Source organism: Dermacentor variabilis, chromosome 5, assembly GCF_050947875.1.
Source record: "Dermacentor variabilis isolate Ectoservices chromosome 5, ASM5094787v1, whole genome shotgun sequence".
NCBI lineage: Eukaryota > Metazoa > Arthropoda > Arachnida > Ixodida > Ixodidae > Dermacentor > Dermacentor variabilis.
The window spans coordinates 161,349,870-161,373,075 of record NC_134572.1 but is presented as its reverse complement, the minus strand read 5'-3'; the positions used below and the strand labels follow the sequence as shown (position 1 = coordinate 161,373,075).

Here is a 23,206-nt window from a genome sequence, read left to right as displayed (position 1 = left end):
GTTATTTTTACCTTTGCGTTAGTCCTATTGCCTTCTGTGTCTAGAAATGTACGGTTTCCTGAAAGTTGGGGCTACTATAGGCTAATATAGCATAGTAAATAAAGCCGCAAGAACATCTGACGCACACTACCGAAATAAGACGACGCCGTGTGCTACCAATTGTGTTCATCACTGTACCTAAGGCTTCGCAGCGCTATAGTTACCTATAGTAACTTTAGTAAACTCTATCGCCTGTAGGACTTGGCTGAGGAGCCCACCTGAACTTTAGCTATTTGGATAGATGACTAGAAGAGCCACGGAATCATCTCGCGCTTTCACTCAAATGCGCTGGCCACTTAAGTCGATGTACTATGCTGTCAGGAACATTCATATTTTGGGGAAACCATCAATCGAGATGAGCAATACACGTTTAGAGTACTGGCGGGAAAAAAAGACCCGGAAGAAATGCCACTGCGGGCCGAGAGAGAGAGAGAGAGAGAGGGAGAGAGAGAGGGAGAGAGATATGAAGGGGAAAGGCAAGGACGTTAACCAGATGTTAGTCTCCGGTTGGCTAAGCTACACTGGGGTTGGGAGAAAGGGGTTAAAAAGAGGCAAGAGGTACAGCAAATATTTATGTGCCAAAGTAGAGAAACAGAGAATGCTATACCACAAAAGATGTAAACATTTCATGGCACACGCAGACTCTGCATTCTTTCGTTTCTGTTCCTGTAGGTACATCGGAGCCTCTTGCCCGCCAAAAGATATATAAATAAACCAACTGCAACTTTAGACTTCTTGATCCTCTTAGGTCAAACTTTTTTAACTGTTGGGCTGTTTGTGCTTTGGAAACGTTGGCTCAAGCGTTATCTTCCTTTCAACCGCGGTTCAACACTATTTCTTCGTATTGCTGCGACTGTCCTATGGGGACGTATTCTCGGATGATCGCTTTCGGCGATATCACTTTCAGTGAGCGTTTGTGGGCTGGCTGAGCACGATGTCAGGTGAAGGCGATAGTATCGCCGGAAGTGATCTTCCGAGAATACGTCCCACAATTACTGAAAGGCACTTGTGCCACACAATCATTCTGCATGGCCTCCAATGACCCTCTGGTGATATATGGCAAATAAGACATGCGTAATGTGCCTACACATCTCCCCACCGATGACGCTTAAGAAGTGACTACGCGCATTAGTGGTGTGTTTTTTTGCTTTATGTCTAAATTTATAGTTTATTTTCACTGTTAAAGGTATTACCACAGGCGATGACAGGTAATCCGCATGTATTCATGCCTCTCGCAGGTAAATCACAGCTGCCTCTGCAAATAAAAAAATCGAAGCGAGCGATTTTGTGAACGCACAGCACTTCTGTGGAATACCTCGCTTTTAACAAGTTTATTATTCTTTCTTTAGGTTCTAAATTCTTTCCACACCAGACGCAGCAGCGCAAAAAGCGTATTTGACCTTTTCATAGCGTGGCGTGTGTTTCCTGGGAGCATAAGCAGACCCCCATCAGGTCTTGAGGACAGTAGTATTTCCTGGAATGCTTGAATAAAAGTACTACTTTACAACGGTTGCCTCATTGACCTAATAGCGAGTGTCTTCTTATGGTGGCTACAAAAAAAGCACAAGCCGACCAATGGGTGACATACTTAAAACTATTGAGGTACGGCTCCCAGAAGGAAGTCTTGTGAACTGGGCTCCCGATGGTGACCGAAATTGAAGTTTTTTCCCTTTTTGATTAGGTTCCACCCAAGTGGGCGTTTCCTTTTTTATGATTCTTCTGGAATAGGCGAGATTTCATCAGACTCTCGACTTTGCTTTCAGATGGTCAACTAGTAGTCAGAACAATTATTGCAACCACTGCTGTCTTTTAAAGCAGGTTTGACTTTGTTGCTGAATACAGCACCGAATCATGTCCGCAGCGGTTGCCTTCAGATATGGGAGAAATCTGAAAGCAGCGGTCTCTTACACTCGCTGTAGCATGAAAAGGAAACTACAGAGGGATGTTGCACATGATTGACTAACTGCCGTTGCAGCATACCACGGGCATGTGTACAACAGTGAGCATTGTTTTGGTAAGCAAATGAAAGGTGGAAAACAAAAGAATAAATACTTGGAAGGTTCAGTCATAATATCTTGGCGCATCATAAATTTTAGAAAGCGTCTGCGGCGGACTGTTCATTATTAGAGTAATAAATATGATCTATATTGCGTTTATATCAAAAATAGAAATACATTTACTGAGTTTTGAGAATTACCGTAAGCATGGTAACAAAACAGACAAAAATGCGCTGTCCTCCGTAACTTATACCACAAGTGTTTACGTACCGGGCATAAACTTCACAAAGAACAAAGCACTTTCTTTTGTTGGCTTAACATCAAAGTTCTTGCGCCACAGGAATGGCCATCGGGTTTGAAAAGCATACTTTACCAGACTAAACTACCTTGGTTTTGCGTACCTTTCTGGAACCTCTAAAATAATTGATAGACCAACACTGTTCGAGAAGTAAACCTCTGCATTCTAGAGGCGGAAAGCAAGAACAATGAAGCGATTTGCAGCAATTTAGCCAGGTACAATGATTCGCGTTGCGGTACGGCGAAGTATTCTTCCTACGTGAGTTCTGTTTTTGTTCATTGTAGCAACGTTGTCTTTTGTTCTTCCTTCACTTTCCATGCATTTTTATTGTCACGGTGACAGCATTGTGGGCAATGGGTATATAGGACATTGGCGAACCATTCCTTGTCAGTGTCTCCGCTATCCGTCTTGCACGAGCTGTAGGAGTTCTCTCGGTCATCACTCAACATGAAGGCTGTATTCGCCGTCTCCTTGTTGCTGGTCACCTTCGTGGCTGCAGCTTCGGCCCATCACATGGAGCTCTGTGGTAGGTTCCGCTGCGAGGCGTAAAATTTGCGCAGCTCTTCAGAAGGTCCTTGTCTCTAATCGAGCGTGTGCTTTGGCGCTATCCACATATTACTGCCATCGTTCCCGCTTCTGTGAGCTTCGGGACGTCATTTAAACAGTTAACTACAGCAGTTTCGACACAAAACTACAGGATAACTGCGGAACACTAACAGAGCACATAATATGAAAACTTCGTTTGGTGCCTTTTCTTTTGTTACAGATTGAATATAATGGACACCTTGTGCCAGTAACCGTCATCGGATCGCGATGCACTCTGATAGGGGCTGCATCGTAACCAGATAGGTGCAGAAAACGAAAGTAGCCCCACTTTATTGGTAGCGCCTATTCAGCACTACTTAGCAGCCAAGAGGTTTGTCTTTCGTGTTTGAAGTTAGTAAATGATTGAATGGATGAATTATTATTAACAAACTATTTGTTTGCCCAGTCAACTAGGGAGCGGTACTTCTTATGGACATTTCAAATGTATGAAGAAGAGTAAAAGCAGCTCTATCGCCTTAGTACTTAACCAGACAAGCTAGAGCTTTTCACAGACCCTGTTTGTTTTTTCTTTGACTCTACTCCAGGATAGTATCACTAGTTGTAGAACTTGAGACCTATTTCTTAGTTAATTGAGGGCAGTCATCAAGGACAGTATTCTTTTTTAGGCTAGTCCATACAGAACATAACTTATCGCTGCCAAAACTAAGTACATTTACGTACTGCTGTGGCAATTTAGGAGAGAATGCCTCGCATGCTCTCACCATTCACTCAGGTATGGCCGAGGCATGTCGCAAAAAATTACATTACCATGTGCGCGAAAATAGAGCATAAAGTTTACAGTTCATATACCGGCATCTAAATACAAATAGCTTTTACGCACAAAGTGGGCTTTACATTGTGCCAGCTGAGGAGCATATCGCTCTCTATTGGGCGTGATGTCAACGATTTCAGTCATTTGATTTGTAATTCATTATCTTTTTTTCCTGTGGGTTCCAGGTAAGAGCTATCCCGAGCTGGCCAGGGAGCTGGAATGTATTACACGACGCATATCTAGACGGGTGAGTACCCCTTTGTGAACTAGCTTGGTTACTCCCGCTGATAAAAATTGTCTTTTAACATCTACATCAAAAATCACTCAGACGTTCATCCTCCCGACATCCCACCTCGTCTGAAGAAAGTACATGGCAGCGTCACGACTCCAGTGTGGTGGTCGCTCTGTTTCAATGACAATCTACGGCAATTACTGAGCGAGAATTAGAATGCGCATAAATAGCTATTCTCGGTATGGGCATGAATGCGCTGGAGCGAAGATGTGTTTCTCAAGCATTGCCTTGCAATGGGAATCAGAGAGCAGCATTCTAGCCATGCAACACCTTTTTAACTCGACAAAGAGCTGTGCTACAGTGGGTGAAGTGGAGGAAGAGCTTGTAATCAAAATCCCGTAAATAAAGATCATGTAACATCAATCAATGTAATGTGCCCAAGCCAGTTTTGCACTGATAGCATAACGTGAATTTTAAGAAAAGAAATAAAGAACGACGATAGTCATACGCGCATCCCACGTAAGCGAAAGCATATTCTGCCCTTGGCAGAATATGCTTTCTGCCGGCGACATGAGCCAAATATTAAGAGCAACTTGAGAACTGGCGCTAACTGGGGATCTGATAATTATTTGTAACATCTGTCGAGCAATCCTTGCAGTTTCAAATTGTGTTTAATTTCTGATTAAACAATTCTAAGGTGTCAAATATTTGTTTCTTATCGATTACTATACCGAATAACATCAGCCATAGCAATCTACAAGGCCAAAAAGTAATACTTCTGGAGGCTTTTCTAAATGCTCTTGTACAGGGAAACCCCACTTTGCGCAGACGCACCAATCTCTGAGCAAATGCATTCTGATCTTTGCTAAAGAATGGTTTCTGGTCAGTGAGTAACTACGACTTGTATGAGGTAGCCTATGAAATAATTTTTTGTCTGAGCTTGCGTAAAGCAGTTTATTATTTCACTCAACTTAAACGTTCTTTCATGGCTTTAGGATGACGTCACGTATTAAAGTACTACACTTAGCAGCCTCTTAGCTTATTCAAATTTTAACAGGAGCGAAAGCTGCCGAAACTTAAAATGCGAGTTCACTACCACGGTATCTTTATTTTAGTCTCTGATCACTAGGCACTGGCGTTCTTAAATTGGATCAAAGTTTGTCACGAACCAATATATGTTCTAATCAGACCTGAAGGTTAGTTTCAAGATTTACATTTACAGAAACCTAAACATGCAATCAAATGATTGGCAAGGAAACAACTCCTTAAATGGTATGTATATGTTTCTTATTGAAGATAATATGTACGTTCACGGAAAGCAACAATTTACAGGGTACCGTGTGCTTATTGGAGCATGTCCAGGTCAGCAATGATTGCTTGAAGCTGAAATGGCTGGAATTGCTAAAATTTACAGGAGCTTATGAGTATCTTCGCAAAGAACAGTGGGAATTAAGGTATTCCACAGTGCGAACTTAGCTAACCAAACTTTCAGCATCAAAATTGATATGTGCTCATGAAGGGATGAAAAAAAAATGTATAAGTGTGACTTTAGGACGTAGCCACAAAGGCTGTGTGGATTACAAATAAAATGTTCGTATATGACGTTAACTTTAAAGGTGTCATTAGAAGGCAAAATTGTAGCTACGCAGGTGGCGGAATGTACAGCGCCGATAATCGGTTGTTTGTAGGAATAATAATATGAATGCCAAAGAATGAAACCTGCACTTATTGGCGGTACTAAATTAGGTGGAAAAAACGACGAAAACTGATGGCAAAGACTTGGTGTATTTCAAGCAGAAAGTTTACCTTGTGTTCTAGATGAACTTATGCTGCACTGCATGACAATAGCATGCAGTAAATAATCAGGAGAAAAAAAAACAGATACACTCCAGGTTAAACGTGTGAGTCTTTTTTCATGTTACCCTCAGTAAGAGCCGTAGCTATTACATTCGCGGAGATTTTACGCCGACTGTGCTTCTATTCTGTGAGTTCAATTTTCTGAGGGGGACATTTACACTGAACAACTTCTTTATGAATCAATTCATTCGTTTCTTTCTTTAATTTTACGCGACCTTGAGAGAATAGGTTTTCTAATGCATGGAATTGCTGTGTTGACTACGTTAGAACAAATTTGTATGTTTTTGCATGTATACAACTTGTTTTACAGACTAACCAAGCTTTTGCCCATGCCGTGTGGATGTTGCGATGCCCTAACTATGTTTGTGCAATAAGGAGGATGTGCTCGTATAATGACCTGGTACGTGTCCCCAGTTTACATTCATTCGTCACTCGTCCAATGAATTACATTGGCGCAGTTGTGAGAGCTCGTCAGGTCGCTACTGCACTTTCAAGTTCACTGACATATGAGATAATGTAAAAACAACGCTAGTTAAAGCAATATTTCTCCGGATTTAGTTTGCCTTTATTGACCAAATACATACAATTGCGTGTCATTTATTAAAACAAGTTAATAAACTAAATAGCTCGTATGCTGTAATTTGCCTTGCGTGCGCAAGATTCTATGCATTTCCGTGGCCTCCTATTACGCCAGTGAGCTGAAAAACAAAAGCTCCCACAAAAAGTCATCCTCAGTCTGAAGAAATTGTATCTATGGCACAATGCTTAACTCGTTGGTTTAACAAAGCTTTTATCAGGAAAAGTCGATACGGTTGCGGCATAAGCACTTTGCACGACGTTGTTGTGTCCAACAGTGCCTGAAATAGCAGTATCGTGCGGATCCTTTTTTTTTACTCATCGATTGTGCACTCTTTATTGGGGCATATCTTACCTCACGTATTCTTGGTAGCATCGCTTAGCTATTAGATGATATTTTGTGCTTATTTTTTGCCACTGTACTTCTACTGAACATTATAATTTGTGTGGCCAAATTAGACTCACTCTCACTTTTGCTCCCGTAGAGTATTTCGCAGCATTTCCCCGTGGCATATGTTGTGCTATAGCATACTACTCGTGGTCTGTTTCTGTCTGTAATCGTCAAAATTGATCTGCTTGCTTTCGTTTCATATCTTATACGATACTTACCGCGCACTTGCATGATGCGAATATATTTTGGTAGTCCTAAAGAAGCTCCATTCTTTCCGACTTTTAAACCTTATTATTGGTCACATGGACACCTACGATATAAACATGAAACTGATGAAATTCAAAGCTTTGTACCTTGGTTCTAGTAGAAAGTGCTCCGACTGTTCTTGCCCTACGTATAGCATTGCAGTACTATCGTCCTTTATTAACAGGAGTCCTTGTTCTGGAATTACGGCCAACGTAGCGTGTAGACCTCACATGGACGTGTGAGGGCGAGTGCATCACAACGATTAGGTTATCTACGTCGATAACACCGCTGAACTCATACTGAACAACGTCAATCGTCATTATGCCAGCCTTGCCCAAATCATCTATGTGATACACCTCTCAAGATCATTTGATCAGTCGGCAAACATATGCTTTGAATGATGTCGATAATTTATTTTGCCATCACAGTACATTTAGACCAAGAACTCTCAATCGATAACCAGGGCACCCGCTGCCCCTCACTGCTGTTTTGCGCATATTGAAGCACCTTGATAATATCTCTGGCTTCACTGGAGTTTCTACTGTTGTGCCGGCACTCCACTGATATGCCCACCCTATTGCTATCTCGTCATCCAGTATATTAAATATCTCGTCATATTATCGAAAATTATATTTCTAATCTGCTAACAATATTCTATACATTAAAAAGCACAATAACAGTGCGGATATAGTACTACCTATTCTAATAGAGACGCCGATTCCTCCACTCCTCCTCTCTTGTACTCGCCTACATTATTTATCAATTTAAGTACATTTGCGCATGCGGCTTTCACCGTGATCACCCATCATTTCTTGTTCCTAACGCTTTGCTTATTTTTTTTTCACTTGTATTACTCGCTAGCTGGGCTTTGTGTTTATTAGTTATTGCTGGTGGTGCTCTAATGTAGACTATAATAGGTATAACTCCTGGAAATCTCAAATAAGTCCTTACATTTCTATCAGTTACAGAAATGCACAACACTACATATATCTTATTCTACAAATAAAAATATCCACATAGAATACACAAGCGGGGACGCAGATTTGACCTGTGAATATGAAAAGCCCCAGACACCCATACGTAAAAAGATACAGTGCCTGTTGTATAAGCGCATCAAACTACCGATACAGCTATTAAGGTATAGACCAAAGCGGCAAATAAAGCTTGACATTATATCTTACTGCCTTCAGCTTTGATTCTATTACCGCAGAATTTGTGGAATAAGTAAAAAGCGAAGAGAATTAAAAGAGATTAGCACGACTTCCATCATTCAGATATACAGTCTTATGCCGTGTGGTAACCTTCACAACTGAGATAAATTCCGCCCTCTGCGCGGTAAATAATGAAACTAGAGCAAGCTATTAAACGTGCAATACACACGGCATAGTGGTGTCGTTAGATTGCACCGGGAACAACGTCCTCAGAGAGATGTGTAATAAATTTCTACACAGTGGTATTTTTAAAAATTTTGTTGCAAGGTGCAAGAGAACTTATTTGATTATTTTCATTGTTTGCTCTATATCTTCAGTAGTTGCTTTGAGGTAAAGCATTTACTATATATATATATATATATATATATTGTAACGCGCTAAGGCAATAACAAGCAACAGTACCAGTAGCCAGACACGAAAGGATGGGTCTCCAGCTGTGCTCGCCGTCGTTGTTGCTAGCAGGTTATATATATATATATATATATATATGTATATACATTCCCACCACCGACCCCCAGGGAAATTGGCAAGCAACCTAAAAAAGCATTTCGTATTTCAGGTTAACTTATGTGACTCTATTCAGTACTCTTCATTGGTTACATCACCCGTGACATGTGTAAAAATGTCTGGAGACAGAGAAAATTTTACACTATTATGGTTTTACAGAAGTATATGTTTTATATATATACATTTTGAATAGGTAATTTTTTTCTAGCTCCTTATTGCTCAAACTAAGCCGTAGCAGTATTTACATAAATAAGATAAGTATATTGAGAATAACTAAACCATATCACGGCAAGAAATGCCGACTCACTATTCTTACTTCTTGTAAAACAATATATAATAGCGACTACGTTTCAATATTCAGCGATCTGTACCTAATGCATCTGTTACAGTTATTTGAGAAAATAAGCGCTTTCAAGGCAATACGCGATGAAACAGCTCTTTTTTTATCATCCCGAATATTTCCTTGTTCTTTCAAGTGTACAAAGTTTTTTTTCCTTATTTGTGTTTGACAAGTTTTCAACGGTGCAGACGTGTACTTTTTGGGGCGTAGCAATGTATTCAGCACTAATGACCTGCCATGCTTCTTTCTTTTAATTCAGGAGGGAGCCATGGCCTATTTCTTTACTGTAAGTATATTTCTATATTTACTTTTTTCATTTCTCGCAACGACTCATTGGCCCGCACGGTGGCGAGACAGGTTACTGAAATAGTTCTTGAAATTTCGGTTATCGTAGATAGTGCTATCTGTGGTGCTTGATTATGCACGCTTAAGAGACTTCCGAGAGGAATTCAATCAAAAATTGTCCATAAACAAGAAAGGACAAATACATCGCGGCAGGTGTAGCGCCTGGCTCCAGACAAGCCCAGTCTTTACGTGAAAGCATACGTAGTCGAACTCGTTAAGAACCATGAACGCTGTGGTTCAAAGATGGCCTCAAAAGATGTACTATTGTTTTAGGATGCCATATGCCGCGTGATGCAAGCGATCACAACAGGAAGTCACGGATTGTTAAAAATAAGTGTAACTCAAGCACACGGCATTGTGGCGTCTGGTATACAGTATTCAGGACAATTCAATGTGGTTAACCGCAGTTACAAACATGATGAGCTTATTCTAACATCTAATAATGCATCTGCATGCAGAATATTGATGCATCTTTACCAGGCGAAGTGGGTGCAGCTCGAAATCTTTTGACCGATATAAGAGGGATAATGACGAATGGATAATGGCGATAATAGATAATGACTGTGTTGGCGGTCGCTGTTAAAATAATACCAAAGTAATATCGGGTGTACCGCAGGGATCCGACCTCGGCCCACTCCTTTTTCTAGTATACATTAACGACCTCCAAGCAGACATATCATCCACAATACGTCTATTTGCCGATGACTGTGTTATTTACCGTCGTGTCACTACTAACACTGACCAATCCATTCTGCAAAATGACATAAGTTCTATTGACGAGTGGTGCTCACGATGGATGATGGACCTAAATGTCTCCAAACGCAAGTTAACGCATGTATCACGTAAACGCTCTATATCCAAATTTCCATACTCTTTAGGCTCTATGAATTTATCTGAGGTCGACAGTTACCGCTACCTTGGCATTATCATCACTAACAAACTAAATTGGTCTAGCCACGTTCTACAAATAACAGCCGATGTCTCAAGATCCCTTAACTATAATAAAAGATCTCTATCCTTGTCTCCTCCGTCGATTCGTAAACTAGCATATGAAATTTTCATCCGTGCCAAATTAGAATATGCGTCTACAATTTGGAATCCGCATCAAAAGTACTTGATTGACTTTAGAAGCTACTCAAAATCGTGCCTCCCGTTTTATCTTATGGAATTATGACAACACCATCAGCGTTACTAACTTGAAGTTATGTATTCGTCTACCCCTTTTAGCATCAAGACGTATAATTTCGCAACTCTGCCTATTCCATAAATTGTACTGTGATGACCTTCGTTCGATAGTACCTTCGGACTTTCCTTACCTTCGTTCCTCGCTTTTATTTACACCCGTGCGCTCATCACATCGTCTATTCAATTCTTTAAGCATCCAACGCCAAGATAGTTTTACAAACGCTTTCAACAAATCCTTCCTTCCCGTTGCAATAAAACAATGGAACTCGCTCCCGGAATGTGTTGTTGTAGAGCGGAACCCTTCGAAGTTTCGAGAGTTACTAACCGCTTATATTTGCAACTAATTATGCAAAAACCTGTTCTTTTTAGTGTCTTTTCAGTTGCTGGTTTTTTGCTTTGTACATGAACATTCCTTCCATGTTTGTATTATTGTTTTGCCCCTCCCCCCTTATGTAATACCCCACATGGGGCCGTAATGGAATAGGAAATGATGATGATGATGATGAAAAGGCGTCGAATCAGAAATATTTATTTTTCTTTTGTTCGGTCCGATCATGCATAATCAGTGTGTAGACGTCATATAAAATTGGGAACTATCGTGGTTTTCATGACGTCGCGTACAAGACATACTGGCGAAGTGGAGATGGCCCGAAACTTGTTTGACCAATCTCGGAGGGCTGATTACAGAATTGAAATAGAAAAGTTTGGAATAGCCATACGTTATAAGCGCCCCAGGTCAGTGCTATGGCTGCACTCATTGAATAATAAATGTTATGAAAGTAGATGACGTACTGTATGAAGTCATCACCTTTGTCAGAAAGCCACGAAAGAAGAGGAATGACAGAAATAAATTGTGCTTCGTTTATAGATTAAACGATGAACGAAGCCACGCGGATCGAAAGATATTTTGCTGGCTAGCTCAGGCACCAATATAAGATTTGAGGCTTGGAATTTAAACAAAGGCCTTGTGTTTGCATATACGTATCAGCTGCTTTGACCAATACAAAGGGACTTGTTGGGATTTAGAAAGTGGTTTGTGCCAAGGCATTACAAGTTCCTGCTGTAAGAGGACTCGTAAAAATATCTTCATTACTTGAATTATCACTTCTTAGGGGCCTGCAGCTCTTCAACATTCACCAAGGACACATCGTTCACGATTCGATGTTAGTGTTATTTATGTTTTATGTGATTACGCACTGTAATATAGCGTCTGCCATAGAATTGTCTTTCCTTAATAACAATTGGTAGGGACGCTTTGACAAATTTGATGGGTACCAAAGTGTACTTTGTGATTGTATAACTTACCGGTACTAAATAAACTATCAAACAATAAAAAATGCTTGCAGAAGAGCACACCATGAAAAGACGCATTTAAAAAGTTACCACAATCGATTTCCGCTTGACGTCAGGTAGATATTGGTAAAAGAATGAGGTGTCCCTGCTCTATATCATTGCCGCAATATTGACTACGTCTTTTCGAATTGCTAGACTTTCATCATGATCTCAAACCGACCACATGATCTGCAAACCGCAGAGAATGTCCAGTTGTGAAAAAGTTGTCCCAGTTTTGCCGTATTAGCACGAGATACTTCGAGAATGCGGTTTGCCTTTTTCTCCCTCGCCAGCTTCTGCTTGGTTCGCCGAGAATTAAGCAGTAATGACAGGCCACATAAATGCACTAGTGAAACAAATGAGGTCACGGAAAGGCATACAAGATAGGATGACCGGAAACCGCATATTCATGCCACAGAAGAAACCTGAGAAGCAGTCACAACAAAAATTCAACTCCTAATAAACAACAAGAGCCTCGAGCTTTATTGAGAAACTACTAATGCATAGAATGCCAGGACTGTTTGCACTAGAAGTTTCCACACTGACTTTCGTTTCGTTTCTTTTATTGGCTCTCAGGGTGCTAAAGCCAATACAGACTGCATACTTATTAATCAGCGCGAAAAGAACGGAAGACACAGGGTTCGAAGGACATAAGACGAGCACTGTCTAACAACTGAAATTTACTTAACAGAACACTTGAAAAATAAAAAGCGCCCAACAGGCCCATTACAGATGGGTAACTGAAGAACAAACATCTCTACTGAAACGAACTACGGTCAAAGAAAGGAGCAGCTCATGGTCTAAAATGGATGTGATAGAATTTAAAAAGCTATTGGAGTGTTGCCTAATATTAAACACAATAAAGTTATATCATAGGTTGCACTTGCACTGAGGCATCTTAACTTGCAGGATAACAAGCGGCTCGGACTCGTAAAAAGATATTTAAATTCGTTAATATTGCAGTACATATTGCAGAACAATATATCCAAGAAAGTTGGCACCTAGGAGGAAGGTCTCGAAGATCAAGTGCTCGCTTCATGCGAAAGAAGCTGGTAAAAACATATTAATTACAGAGGCTAAATCGAGTGGACTGACTCTAAATGGATTCTAATATGTTGGCAAAATATTTAGCGGAACCCTTATTATGAATGCGTATTGAAGCTTGGAACATAACACACACAGTCTTAGCTCCAATAAGTCGGTAACGACGCGGAACATCCTGCGATAAGGAAGAGTCATTATGTTAGGTTCTTTAAGTAACGTGCTGATGTGGAAACTTGAAATGTTCGCCAGGTATCAAACGCTGAGTTCACTGCGCATATTTCAACGCACTGAAAAACCTGTCCTTGTAAGCCGGCATTTCATGGTGTGAAGATACTGGGCAGCAGATAAATGGCACGCGAGCTATTAGAAGCGTTTTACATAAAAGAAAGAAGTAGTGCTTGTAGCGCGGAGCACACTTTCATGGGATCTGCCGAATGATCTTGCTAGCCTTCATAATCGCCCTCGGTAGTGTCAGGTTCTCCTGCGTGTTGGAAACAGTATAAATAATCTCGCTGTCTTTCAAACAAAGTTGTTAGTAGCGTCTGTGACGTGCCCTGTGTTTCTTCGTTGTAATAGTGCCTCCGCGTTTCATTATGTCGTTAAGCAAACACCAACAAACCCAACAACAAGTCCGTCTACAGAATAAAAATCGGAATAGAACAATTGTCACTGAAGTTGTTACGTGCGGCGTGCAGAGCCTTGTATTTTGTTTCATTGTTTGAACGTTTGAACAGTTCTAACCACTTTGAACGCAGCCATCTAAAAAGATACCACTGAAATAAATCACCAACTGCAATTTTCTAACGGGCACGAAGTGAGGAAGGAGTGAGCAATAATTTTCGTCCGTGAATATAGCCAAGGTCGAGTTTAAGTTAGAGTTCTGCTGTTCGAATTTCGTAGACACCACATTATAAGTCAAAACAAAAACTCGACACTAAGTCAAAGTTTGCAGTAACAATATTCGTTCTTTAAACTTATTTCATAATTAACTTGCCAACGGGTTCTTTTTTTTACAGCGCTGCCAGATCAGGCAAATTCACAATGCGGCAACAGCGTGTGATCGCAGTGCCCATGAAGGCAGCGGGTGGCAGCCAAGGTGGTGGCAGGCCCTGTTCCCTGCGTATGGCTTTTGGTCTAACCCTTCCCAAAACTGGTTTTGAAGAGACACAGGTGCCTATGGAGAACTTTGGGCGTTAGTGTGAAAACAAAATAGCAAAATAAACATTTTGTGACCTCTTTACCAACTTGACTTTAGCTGCCTGATTCAGCATGTGCCCTCATTCCGTGTATGGCGTGAAACGTTTCTTCTATGCCCTGACTTCAATATGACCAAATATAGGCATGTTTCAATGCAAAGAAAATTTTGTGCGCACGCAGGCTCGCTTAGAAAGCCGTAGCATCGAAATACCATCCCCTTCTCCGCAATCCAGGCTAGGATAGGTAGGACAGGATAGATGAACTTCATTGAGAAAACATAATAATAATTTCTAATGGTCGGGGCCCCTGGTGCAGGCCTCCGCTGGCTCTTGCCTTCTGCTCAGCTCTCTGGACAGCTTGAACTGGTCATCGAGGGCCAAGCTTCCAGAGCAGTACCTTCCATTACTCCCCCGTGGTGTTTGTGTCGTGGTATTCTATGTTGTGAAGCCTGCACTCCTTCGTAATGTGGTATAGGGTTGTTGTGACTCCATACCAAGGGCATTCGTCCCCGCAGGTTGTGGGGTGTATGCGGTGTAATATGTGTAGGTTCGTTTAAGTGCCTGCCTAGAGCCTACGCCAGGCAGCGGCACCTTTTGTCTTTAGTTTTCGTTAGAGTTGTGGATATCGCAAGCAACTCTTTGGTAATTCATAGTGGTTGAATACTCGAGGTCGACAGGGTCCGGCTCTTCTGAGGCGGCGTGATTAGTGCTCGATTATGCACGAATTTTCGAGCTGCTCCATCGGCGTGCAGGTTACCCGTGATGGTGGTGTGGATCGGTATGTAGATGATGGTTTGCTTGGTGATGTCCTGTGTCCTGCTTTAGTATTTGGACTAGGACTTCTGCAGCAGGTCTTTCGATTCTTCTCTCTAGGAACCTGCGGTAGACCTGCTGGGAATCTGTGAGGATCGTCAGTGGTTTATCTACGTGTTGGTCTTCGCGGATGGCTAAGACGATGACCAGCTCTCCGGATTCCGTGATCGTGCAGGGGTGGGTCGATGCACAGGAGGTAACATGGCGTCGGTGGTTGCAGACTACGGCCAATGTGCCCTTGTTCTTCGTCCCATACATCGCGGCGTACTTAAACCGGGTGGTGGTAATGAACCTGAATGTGTTCTCCATGTATTTGGCCCTCGCTCTTCTCCTGCTGGAGTGTAGGTTTGGGTCCATGTTGCGTGGTATAGGGGCAGCGTGATACTTGTCCTGGACGTGTCTAGGTATCGAGCAGGTTTCTTGGGTTCGTCTCGTTGTAGCTTGGAAGGCTAAGTTCTGTAGGACCTGCCGGCCAATGTGAGCCCCAGCGCCAATAATTTATTAGTCGATGTACTCATCGGCAGGCGGAGAGCGGTCTTCAAAGTCGTTATCAAGAGCGTAATCCAAGAATACGTTAGCAAACCGGGACTACAATGCTCCCTCGAGAAATCTGAACTCCGACAAGTCTGGCGAGGCTCGGGTAACCAAACGGTCCCCACAGACCCGGCACGAAAACTCGTGGTTTACCTCAACGGGGGCCCCATACCAGAGACGCCATGGCTCAGGGTGCTGGATATGTGGCTGCAGTCTAACCAGCAGACCACCCACACTCTTACGCTTCTCAAAACCAGTGTCAAGGCGGTATCACGCAGGATATTCCGGGTAAAATCCCAGAACAGAGGAATTAAGGAAGGGGACACCCTCAGACTGGTGAGAAACTTGGTGCTGAGCATAATCACATATAGCCTGCCCTACTACAATTTCACACAATGCACCCTAAAAGTTCTTTGCCGCATACAACGGTACCACGACTGAGATCTGTCTTTTAGCACTATCTGCTAAAGCCAGAATAAATGTGCAGCAAGCTCGCGACTATGTATACAAAAGTATTGTTGTAGAAATCATCGTGGATTATTGTAAAACTGAGGGATAGCTTTTTATGTGAGCTGCTGCGTGTCCCCATAATCTAGGTATGACGAAACCTTATGGGCACATCAGCAGATACTCGGAATGGCAGCCTCACTGCCAACCACAGTGCCTAGTGATACCACGACATAGTATGTCTCGCTGTGATCCCAGTATCCAAGCTAAAACTTCGTAGCAGGATCCGCTATATCTGATATTCTGGCTGCAAGTTCGTCGCAACGGCTGTTTAGTAACAGCCGCACTCGAGGCGGAGGCCTCTGTTATGAATGGGGCAATATGTATCTTTAAGGTCAAGTATTCCATGTGTTACTTCGGCACAGAGAATACGGTGGATTGGCCGAACATCGGCACATACTATTATGACACACGCAGTGCCGAAGTTGTCTATTCGGATGTACACGTAGCGCTATGCACCCAGTGATCCGAGTAGTTTACTAAGCCAGACGGCAACCAGCCACAAGTTGTCTATTCTGGCACACACTCAGTGCCCAATTTCCTTGAAAGAGGATACTGAGGGACTAGTCGGCATTGCATTATATGGTATATAGCACAAACTTGCGCACAGGCAACGAAAACACAGCGCTACCAGCAACTGAGGGCTCATTCTACTGCAGAATACACACACACAGGAAGAAAGCAAGAATACAGGAAGAAAGCAAGAATACAGGAAGAAAGCAAGGGGTTCGGAAAACAACTGTCACAGCTTAGGTTAAGTTTCAGCCTAATTGTCTCCCACAGGCCGCTACTACGAAAGGCGTAGGATTTCACTTTTTTCGACACACAAACAAACGCGCAGCTCACATAATTTTAGCGAATGCCTCACTGATCTCCGTCGTCAGTTGACCAGTGCTTTTTTGGTACTACTGCTTTACATCATCACCATCATCATCATCATCATCATCATCATCATCATCATCATCATGTACACTGCAGGACGAAGGCCTCTCCCTGTGATCTCCAATTACCCCTGTTCTGCGCCAACGGATTCCAAACAGCACCGCAAATTTCATAATTTCTTCACTCCATCTAGTCTTCTGCCGTCCTCTACTGCACTTCCTTTGTCTTGGTACTTATCCTGTTACCCTATTGGTCCAACGGTTATCTAGTCTGCGCATTACATGACCTGCCCAGCGCCATTTTTTTCTCTTAATGTCTATTAGAATGTTGTGTATGCCCGTTTGCTCTCTGATTCAAACTACTCTCTTTCTGTCTCTTAAAGTTATGCCTAGCACTTTTCGTTCCATCGCTCTTTACGTGGTCCTTAACTTGTTCTCAAGTTCCTTTGTCAGCCTCCAAATATCTGCGCCGTATGTCAGCACTGGTAAAATGCACTGATTGTATACTTTCCTTTTCAATAATAAGGTAAGCTCCCAGTCGAGAGCTCACGATGTCTGCCGTATGCGATCCAACCCATTTTTATTCTTCTGTGAATTTCCTTCTCATGGTCCGGGTTCTCTGTGATTAGTTGACCTAGGTAAACGTACTCCTACTCTATAGGCTGACTTGCGATCTTGAACTCTTATTTCCTTGCCAGGTTATTTATCATTATCTTTGTCTTCTTCATAATAATCTTCAGACCCACTCTTGCACTCTCCCTGTTTTAAGGTCGTCAATCATTTGTTGCAACTCGTCTGCATTGTTGCTGAATAAACAATGTCATCGGCAAACCGAAGGTTGTTGAGGTATTCGCCGTTGATCTTTACTCCTAAGCCTTCCCAGTTTAATAGCTTGAATGCTTCTTCTAAGGTCGCAGTGAATAGAATTAGAGAGATTGTGTCTCCTTGTCTGACCCTTTCTTTATAGGTATCTTTCTACTTTTGTTCTGTAGACTTAAGGCGGCTGTGGAATCTCTGTAGATATTTTCTAGGGTATTTACGGAAGCGGTCTGTACTCCTTCATTACGCAATGCCTATATGACTGCTGGTATCTCTACTGAATCAAATGCTTTTTCGTAATCTGTGAACGCCATATAGACAGGTTTCTTGTACTCTGCGGATTTCTTGATAACCTAGTTAATGACATGGATGTGATCCACTGTAGAGTAACCTTTCCTGAAGCCAGCCTGCTCCCTTGGTTGACTAAATCCCAGTGTTGTCCTTATTCTATTGAATATTATTTTGGTAAATATTTTATATAACACTGGGGGTAAGCTAATGGGCCTATAATTTTTTAGTTCTTTAACGTCGCTCTTCTTGTGGATTAGTGTAATGTTTGCATTCTTCCAGTTTTAGGGACCCTTGCAGTCGATAGCCACTCCGTATAGAGAGCCGCTAGTTTTCCGCTAGTTTTCCTAGGATTATATGTCCTCCATCTTTGATTAAATCGACTGTTATTCCATCCTCTTCTGCCGCTTTTCCCCGTTTCATGCCTTGAAAGGCCTTTCCGACCTCATCTCTAGATAGAGGAGGAGTTTCTGTATAGTGTTCATTATTGTTTTGAATAGAGCGCTCCTGAGTCGTCTGTGTACTGTAAAGGTCAGTATAAAATTCTATCTCTATCGATCTATATTTCTATCGTTTCAAAGGGAGCTTTAGAATCTATTCGCTATGCTAAACTTCAAGCTATGGGCAACAACACTTAGTTTGATTTCTTGGCGTATCCCCCCCCTCATTTTTTTCTTTTTTTCCCTTTTCATTTCCCCCCCCCCCCCTTTCTTTTCGTCCGGCATGTCACACGCCCTTGACACGCCGGCTAACACGCGTGCGTTGACAGACCGGGGAGCGGGGGGCGGCCCTGGCTTTGACCTTGTGCACAGTGTTCCTTTACTCTCAATTCGACACGCTAACACACCTTCCCTCGTTTCCGCACCCTCCCGCCTCACACCCTCTCCCCTTTAGAAGAACCCCACCTATGGCGAGGAAACCCCACAGTGTGGCGAGGAAAGCGTACGTCGCCTTGAAGAAGACAAGTCCACTTGTCGAAACGTTGGCTCCTGCATTCACCTTGTTCACGTTTTGCTCATCGTCCTAATACCATAGGAAGTTTTCCGCTGCAGCTCATTAATATGCGAATTAAATTTTAAGCGGGAATCAAGTTTGATACCAAGATATGAACAATGATATAATAGATGAATAGGATGTGTGTTTATAAAGAGGGGCATAACTTGCGCGTTATTTATTGACCTGGAATCGAAAATTAAGAACTTACTTTTCGAGGGATTTATGAAAAGCTTATTTTCAGAATGATCAGTCGCACTACCACGCTGAGGTTCGCACAAATCTGTTAACTACTACATGCAGAAACAAGTGAACAGCGCTCGCATTCGATCCCATAAATGAAAAAAAAATATAGAAAATTATCAGTCAGCACTCGTAGTACAGCCCTCTGGGCCGCTCTCTTTTCGAAAATAGTCACGTTACGGTTATCATGATTAGACAAAGGTATTTCGCTCTCGCGAGCAGCATTCCTTCGGATATTTACTCGGGCGAGTTTCTTACGCTAAGGCGCTAAGCGTGCGGGGCTCACCTCGCACTTGCTTAAGCTGTTCCTAGTCTCTAGAGCCACTCGAGTTCGCTCGACTAAATAGTGTCTGCGCAGCCTTGGGCGATCGGAACGCACATGATCTGCGCCCGGCCGGCTGAACAAGGGGCTTTGGGCTGGCCACTGAGGTACATGTCTCAGTAAAGTGCCTGGTGTAGTCTCGTGCGGACGCGGTCCTCTCGGTAATCGCGGGGCGACTGTCTTATATTCCCTCATCTTTTAAAAGTTTCAATAATTAGAAGCATTCCTCTCGGAAACCATGCTTACTTCAAGGGAATTTTTCACACACACACACACTATATATATATATCCTCAGCTCGTGCAGTGCGCGGCTACATGACCGGTCGTTAGCAATATCTTAGCATTCTAACAATATACGTCCACAGGTGGTCATTGACGTATGTGCCCGTTTACTTAACATACTTCTTCCGCGAAAGAATGCAGCACACCATCAGTTTCATTAGGAACACAAAAACTCCAACCTTAATTTGTTTTATGTTCGAAAACCTATTTTTTCGGAGCACATCTTACGGCATCTTACGCCATCTTGCCCCTAAAGGTTGAGCCGAGGGGGGCTCCGAAAGGGCCGATTTTTCAAACCAATATGAAATTTAGTTGGAGAAACTTTGTTCTTTACTTAAGTTTATCCCAACTAAACAGATATCTGGCGACTGTTTACCTTTGATTTTTACTGCTTCCTTGCACGACACAAGCTGTTCGCGGATATTTTTATAACAAAAATGTCGCTTCTTTGCAATACTGCTTAATTTCTCCCACAGTCTAGGAACTTAAAAAAAATGGGCGGAGATAGTGACATCAATGCCAGGATGTTTTCTGATATTCCTCAAATATAGCTAGTTTGATGCAGGTATCGCACAACCACTTTTTTGCCTTCGCTCGTTTGTTCAACGGGATTTCGACAATCCTTATCGCGTTTTATAGGATGCTGCCAGCCACAGCCGTCAACAGCTGGAAGGGGCAGTCAATTGCCTTAAGGGTAACTGCGGCATTTATTAAAACCATATTAGGATATCGTCATTTTCAAATGGTATTGATGATCCTTTCACCTGTACGGTGGTTCAATTTGGTTAGAACTTCCTCAATACCTTTCAATAATCAATAAACGAGACACCGAAACCGAAAAGGGTAGCTGCTTTGTGTGACGTCACTATGAGTGAATGACGTCAGGTCCTACACTACCTTTATGTGAACACGCAGAACGCGTGCTAAACACGCAGTACACGAGGCGCTAACACCAAAGAAGCCCAGCTGATGATGTTTCCTAACGATACAGGGAGCTTTTAGAGTTTCCAAGCGGCGATTCAAGCGACGATTTCAGCGACAGGGGAGTGTAGACTTTGATGTCGCAAACACAGGGTGGCCAGGAGAAAGTCATGAGTCCGGAACGCAACAAATATTTAAAATTCATTTAAAAGAGAACTAAATGACTTGCTGCCATATTGTTTGACACAAATAATCAGAATGCAACAGTGAACATATACTGAAAATTTTAATAACATCAGTGGACATCGAGAAATCGCCGAAGTTGCCCTTTAAGGTGGAAAACCTGATTTTCATAGCTTCTGTGCCTAACGTGAAGACAATATTTAAGAAGAGCGCAATCTAACTGTTGTTAATGACCGCTCCATTATACAGTTTAGAATGGCTTAGTGCGAATGGTTGAATGAACTTATCTCTGCATTCCCAGCAACAGCATATATAACTGATGAATAAATGAAGCGCCAAATCAGAAAACCTAATGAATCCAGTAACAGACTCTTAATTTCAGAAGAGGTTGGAGGCATTCACATTCACATTCACATGGAGGCATTCACACACACACACACACACACAAAAACTGAACAGCTGATGTGGCAGAAACCAACGGTTCATCCTAACATTGTAATATCAACATATCATATCACAATACTTAAATACTTTCGCCACCCCTAATTCTGGGAGGAAGAAGAAGAAGCCGACTAGTGCGGTCGTGCAAACATTGGCTCCCGCTTCCATCAACGTTTTTGTGCCGAAATTTTTGTGCCACCCCTGAGAACCTGGTGTCGATCGACGCACCTTATCACAAGTATTACGTGGATGCCCATTTTTTGCCGGTGGTTCCATTTTTCGGCTCTTTGCAAACGGTTTTCTGCGTGCCACGTAGAAAAGGTGCGAGCCCCTAACTCGCGCTGTAGGCCTAGGCCTCACGCGCACGACGGAGTTAGGCATATCCTCCGGCTTAGCTGTTGAAGGCGTGGAGATCCCCTTGGGGGAAGATATCGCATGGATGACAGCCATCACTCGCTGAAGGAGACGTGCATTGGCCGCCGGCAGAAAATCCGTGGCCATAAAGAATACCAACCATGGCGGGAAAGGTAGTCAACGCACGGCCACCTCGCAGAACGTGCTTAAGCACGTCGCTACCGCCTCCATGATGCCGATGCTACCGGGGGATTACATCAAGATAATTGTCCGCCCACGTGGCGGCCTCGACGTTAAAAAGTTCAGCCTGGTACACCTCTCCTGAGTGCTGGCGATGGCGGCAGCCTTAGCGCCGGAAGACACGGCGGAGTACACGTACTGTCCGAACGGCTGTCAAAACATTTTGGTGGTGTGGACTCCGGGGGAAGAAAACGCGAGAGATTACGCCAAGGTACGCAAGATCCATACGAAGGATGGACCCTTCGAAGTGGCGGCCTGCACCGCAGCAGGAGAAGATACATGCAAGGGGGTCTTTCGCGGTATCGACCTGGGCATTAGCGGCGCGGAACTGAACACCCTTTTCGTCAATTATCAAAATCCGGGCCTCGTTGAGGTATGTCGGATCAAGCAAACTACAACGGTGGTGGTACTTTTTGATGGACAAAGAATGCCAAACCACGTTATTTGTGGTAACGTACGCATGTCCTGTAATCTCTACCGACGACAGATAGATGTGTGCTACGGCTGTGGTGAAATCGGACATAGATCCGACGTGTGTCCCAATCCGGCAAGTGTTAGAAAGTGTAGGTGCTGTGGAATCACTTCCCCACTTGAAGATCATCAATGTGATCCCAAGCGTGCTATTTGCGGTGTCGCGCACTCAACTGGGGACCGAAAGTGCAGTCGAAAGTTCTAGATGCCTTATATCGTGCGACAAACGCGTCGAAGGCGCCAACGACAGCAAGAGCGCTATACACAGGTGGCCGACGACATTCACGACAGCGACGATTCACAGCGCAAATGGATGATGCAAGAAAATGACGCCAACTTGTGCTCTCGCACGAGAGAGCGCTCCAGCTCACGAGGGCGCTCCAGCTCACGGGAGTTCTCCGGCTCCAGGGGACGTTCGCGATCCAGAGGACAACCCAGCTCGGAGAATCTTCTGGTCTCGACTCGCAACCCCAAGAGCCTGGAGGAATATCGAGCTCCCGTTCACAGTCGACCCCAAGAGCAACCTGGACCGACCGAGTCAAGAACGGAGGTCATGCGAAACCAGGACAACCGACAAGGGCAAGGTCTAGGAGTACTAACGGTAGGGCACAGCCGGATCGTGAGCCAAATCCTCGAATATTGGCATTAGAATCCGAAAATTGGAAATTGAGGCAAGAACTGTCTGAGATCAGAGAAGCTTTCAAATACTTTAAAGAAGGGTCCGAAACACGCCATAGTCAGATGGATACAACGGCTCCAAA

At 43.1% G+C, this 23,206-nt stretch overlaps 1 protein-coding gene and 1 long non-coding RNA gene across 2 annotated transcripts; both read left to right on the top strand.

The window, feature by feature from the left end:
• The first annotated feature begins 2,708 nt into the window (after window positions 1-2,708).
• Window positions 2,709-14,197, top strand: LOC142583289 (antimicrobial peptide microplusin-like). Its single transcript, XM_075693697.1, has 5 exons — window positions 2,709-2,860; window positions 3,877-3,938; window positions 6,091-6,180; window positions 9,311-9,337; window positions 13,974-14,197. The coding sequence occupies exons 1-5, from the start codon at window positions 2,782-2,784 to the stop codon at window positions 14,115-14,117; spliced, it is 402 nt and encodes a 133-aa protein (XP_075549812.1). The 5' UTR covers window positions 2,709-2,781; the 3' UTR covers window positions 14,118-14,197.
• Window positions 14,198-15,032: 835 nt separating this feature from the next.
• LOC142583288 (uncharacterized) lies at window positions 15,033-19,085 on the top strand. The gene is made up of 2 exons (XR_012828589.1): window positions 15,033-15,162; window positions 18,890-19,085. It is a non-coding gene; the product is annotated as an uncharacterized LOC142583288 (long non-coding RNA).
• The last annotated feature ends 4,121 nt before the right edge of the window (window positions 19,086-23,206 follow it).

Bases quoted from the DNA above. Each gene is read 5' to 3' on its own strand.
- LOC142583289 (XM_075693697.1), top strand. From the start codon at position 2,782: ATGAAGGCTGTATTCGCCGTCTCCTTGTTGCTGGTCACCTTCGTGGCT. The intron at 2,861-3,876 runs GTAGGTTCCGCT...TGTGGGTTCCAG, and splicing joins CCATCACATGGAGCTCTGTG to GTAAGAGCTATCCCGAGCTG. The intron at 6,181-9,310 runs GTACGTGTCCCC...CTTTTAATTCAG, and splicing joins TGTGCTCGTATAATGACCTG to GAGGGAGCCATGGCCTATTT.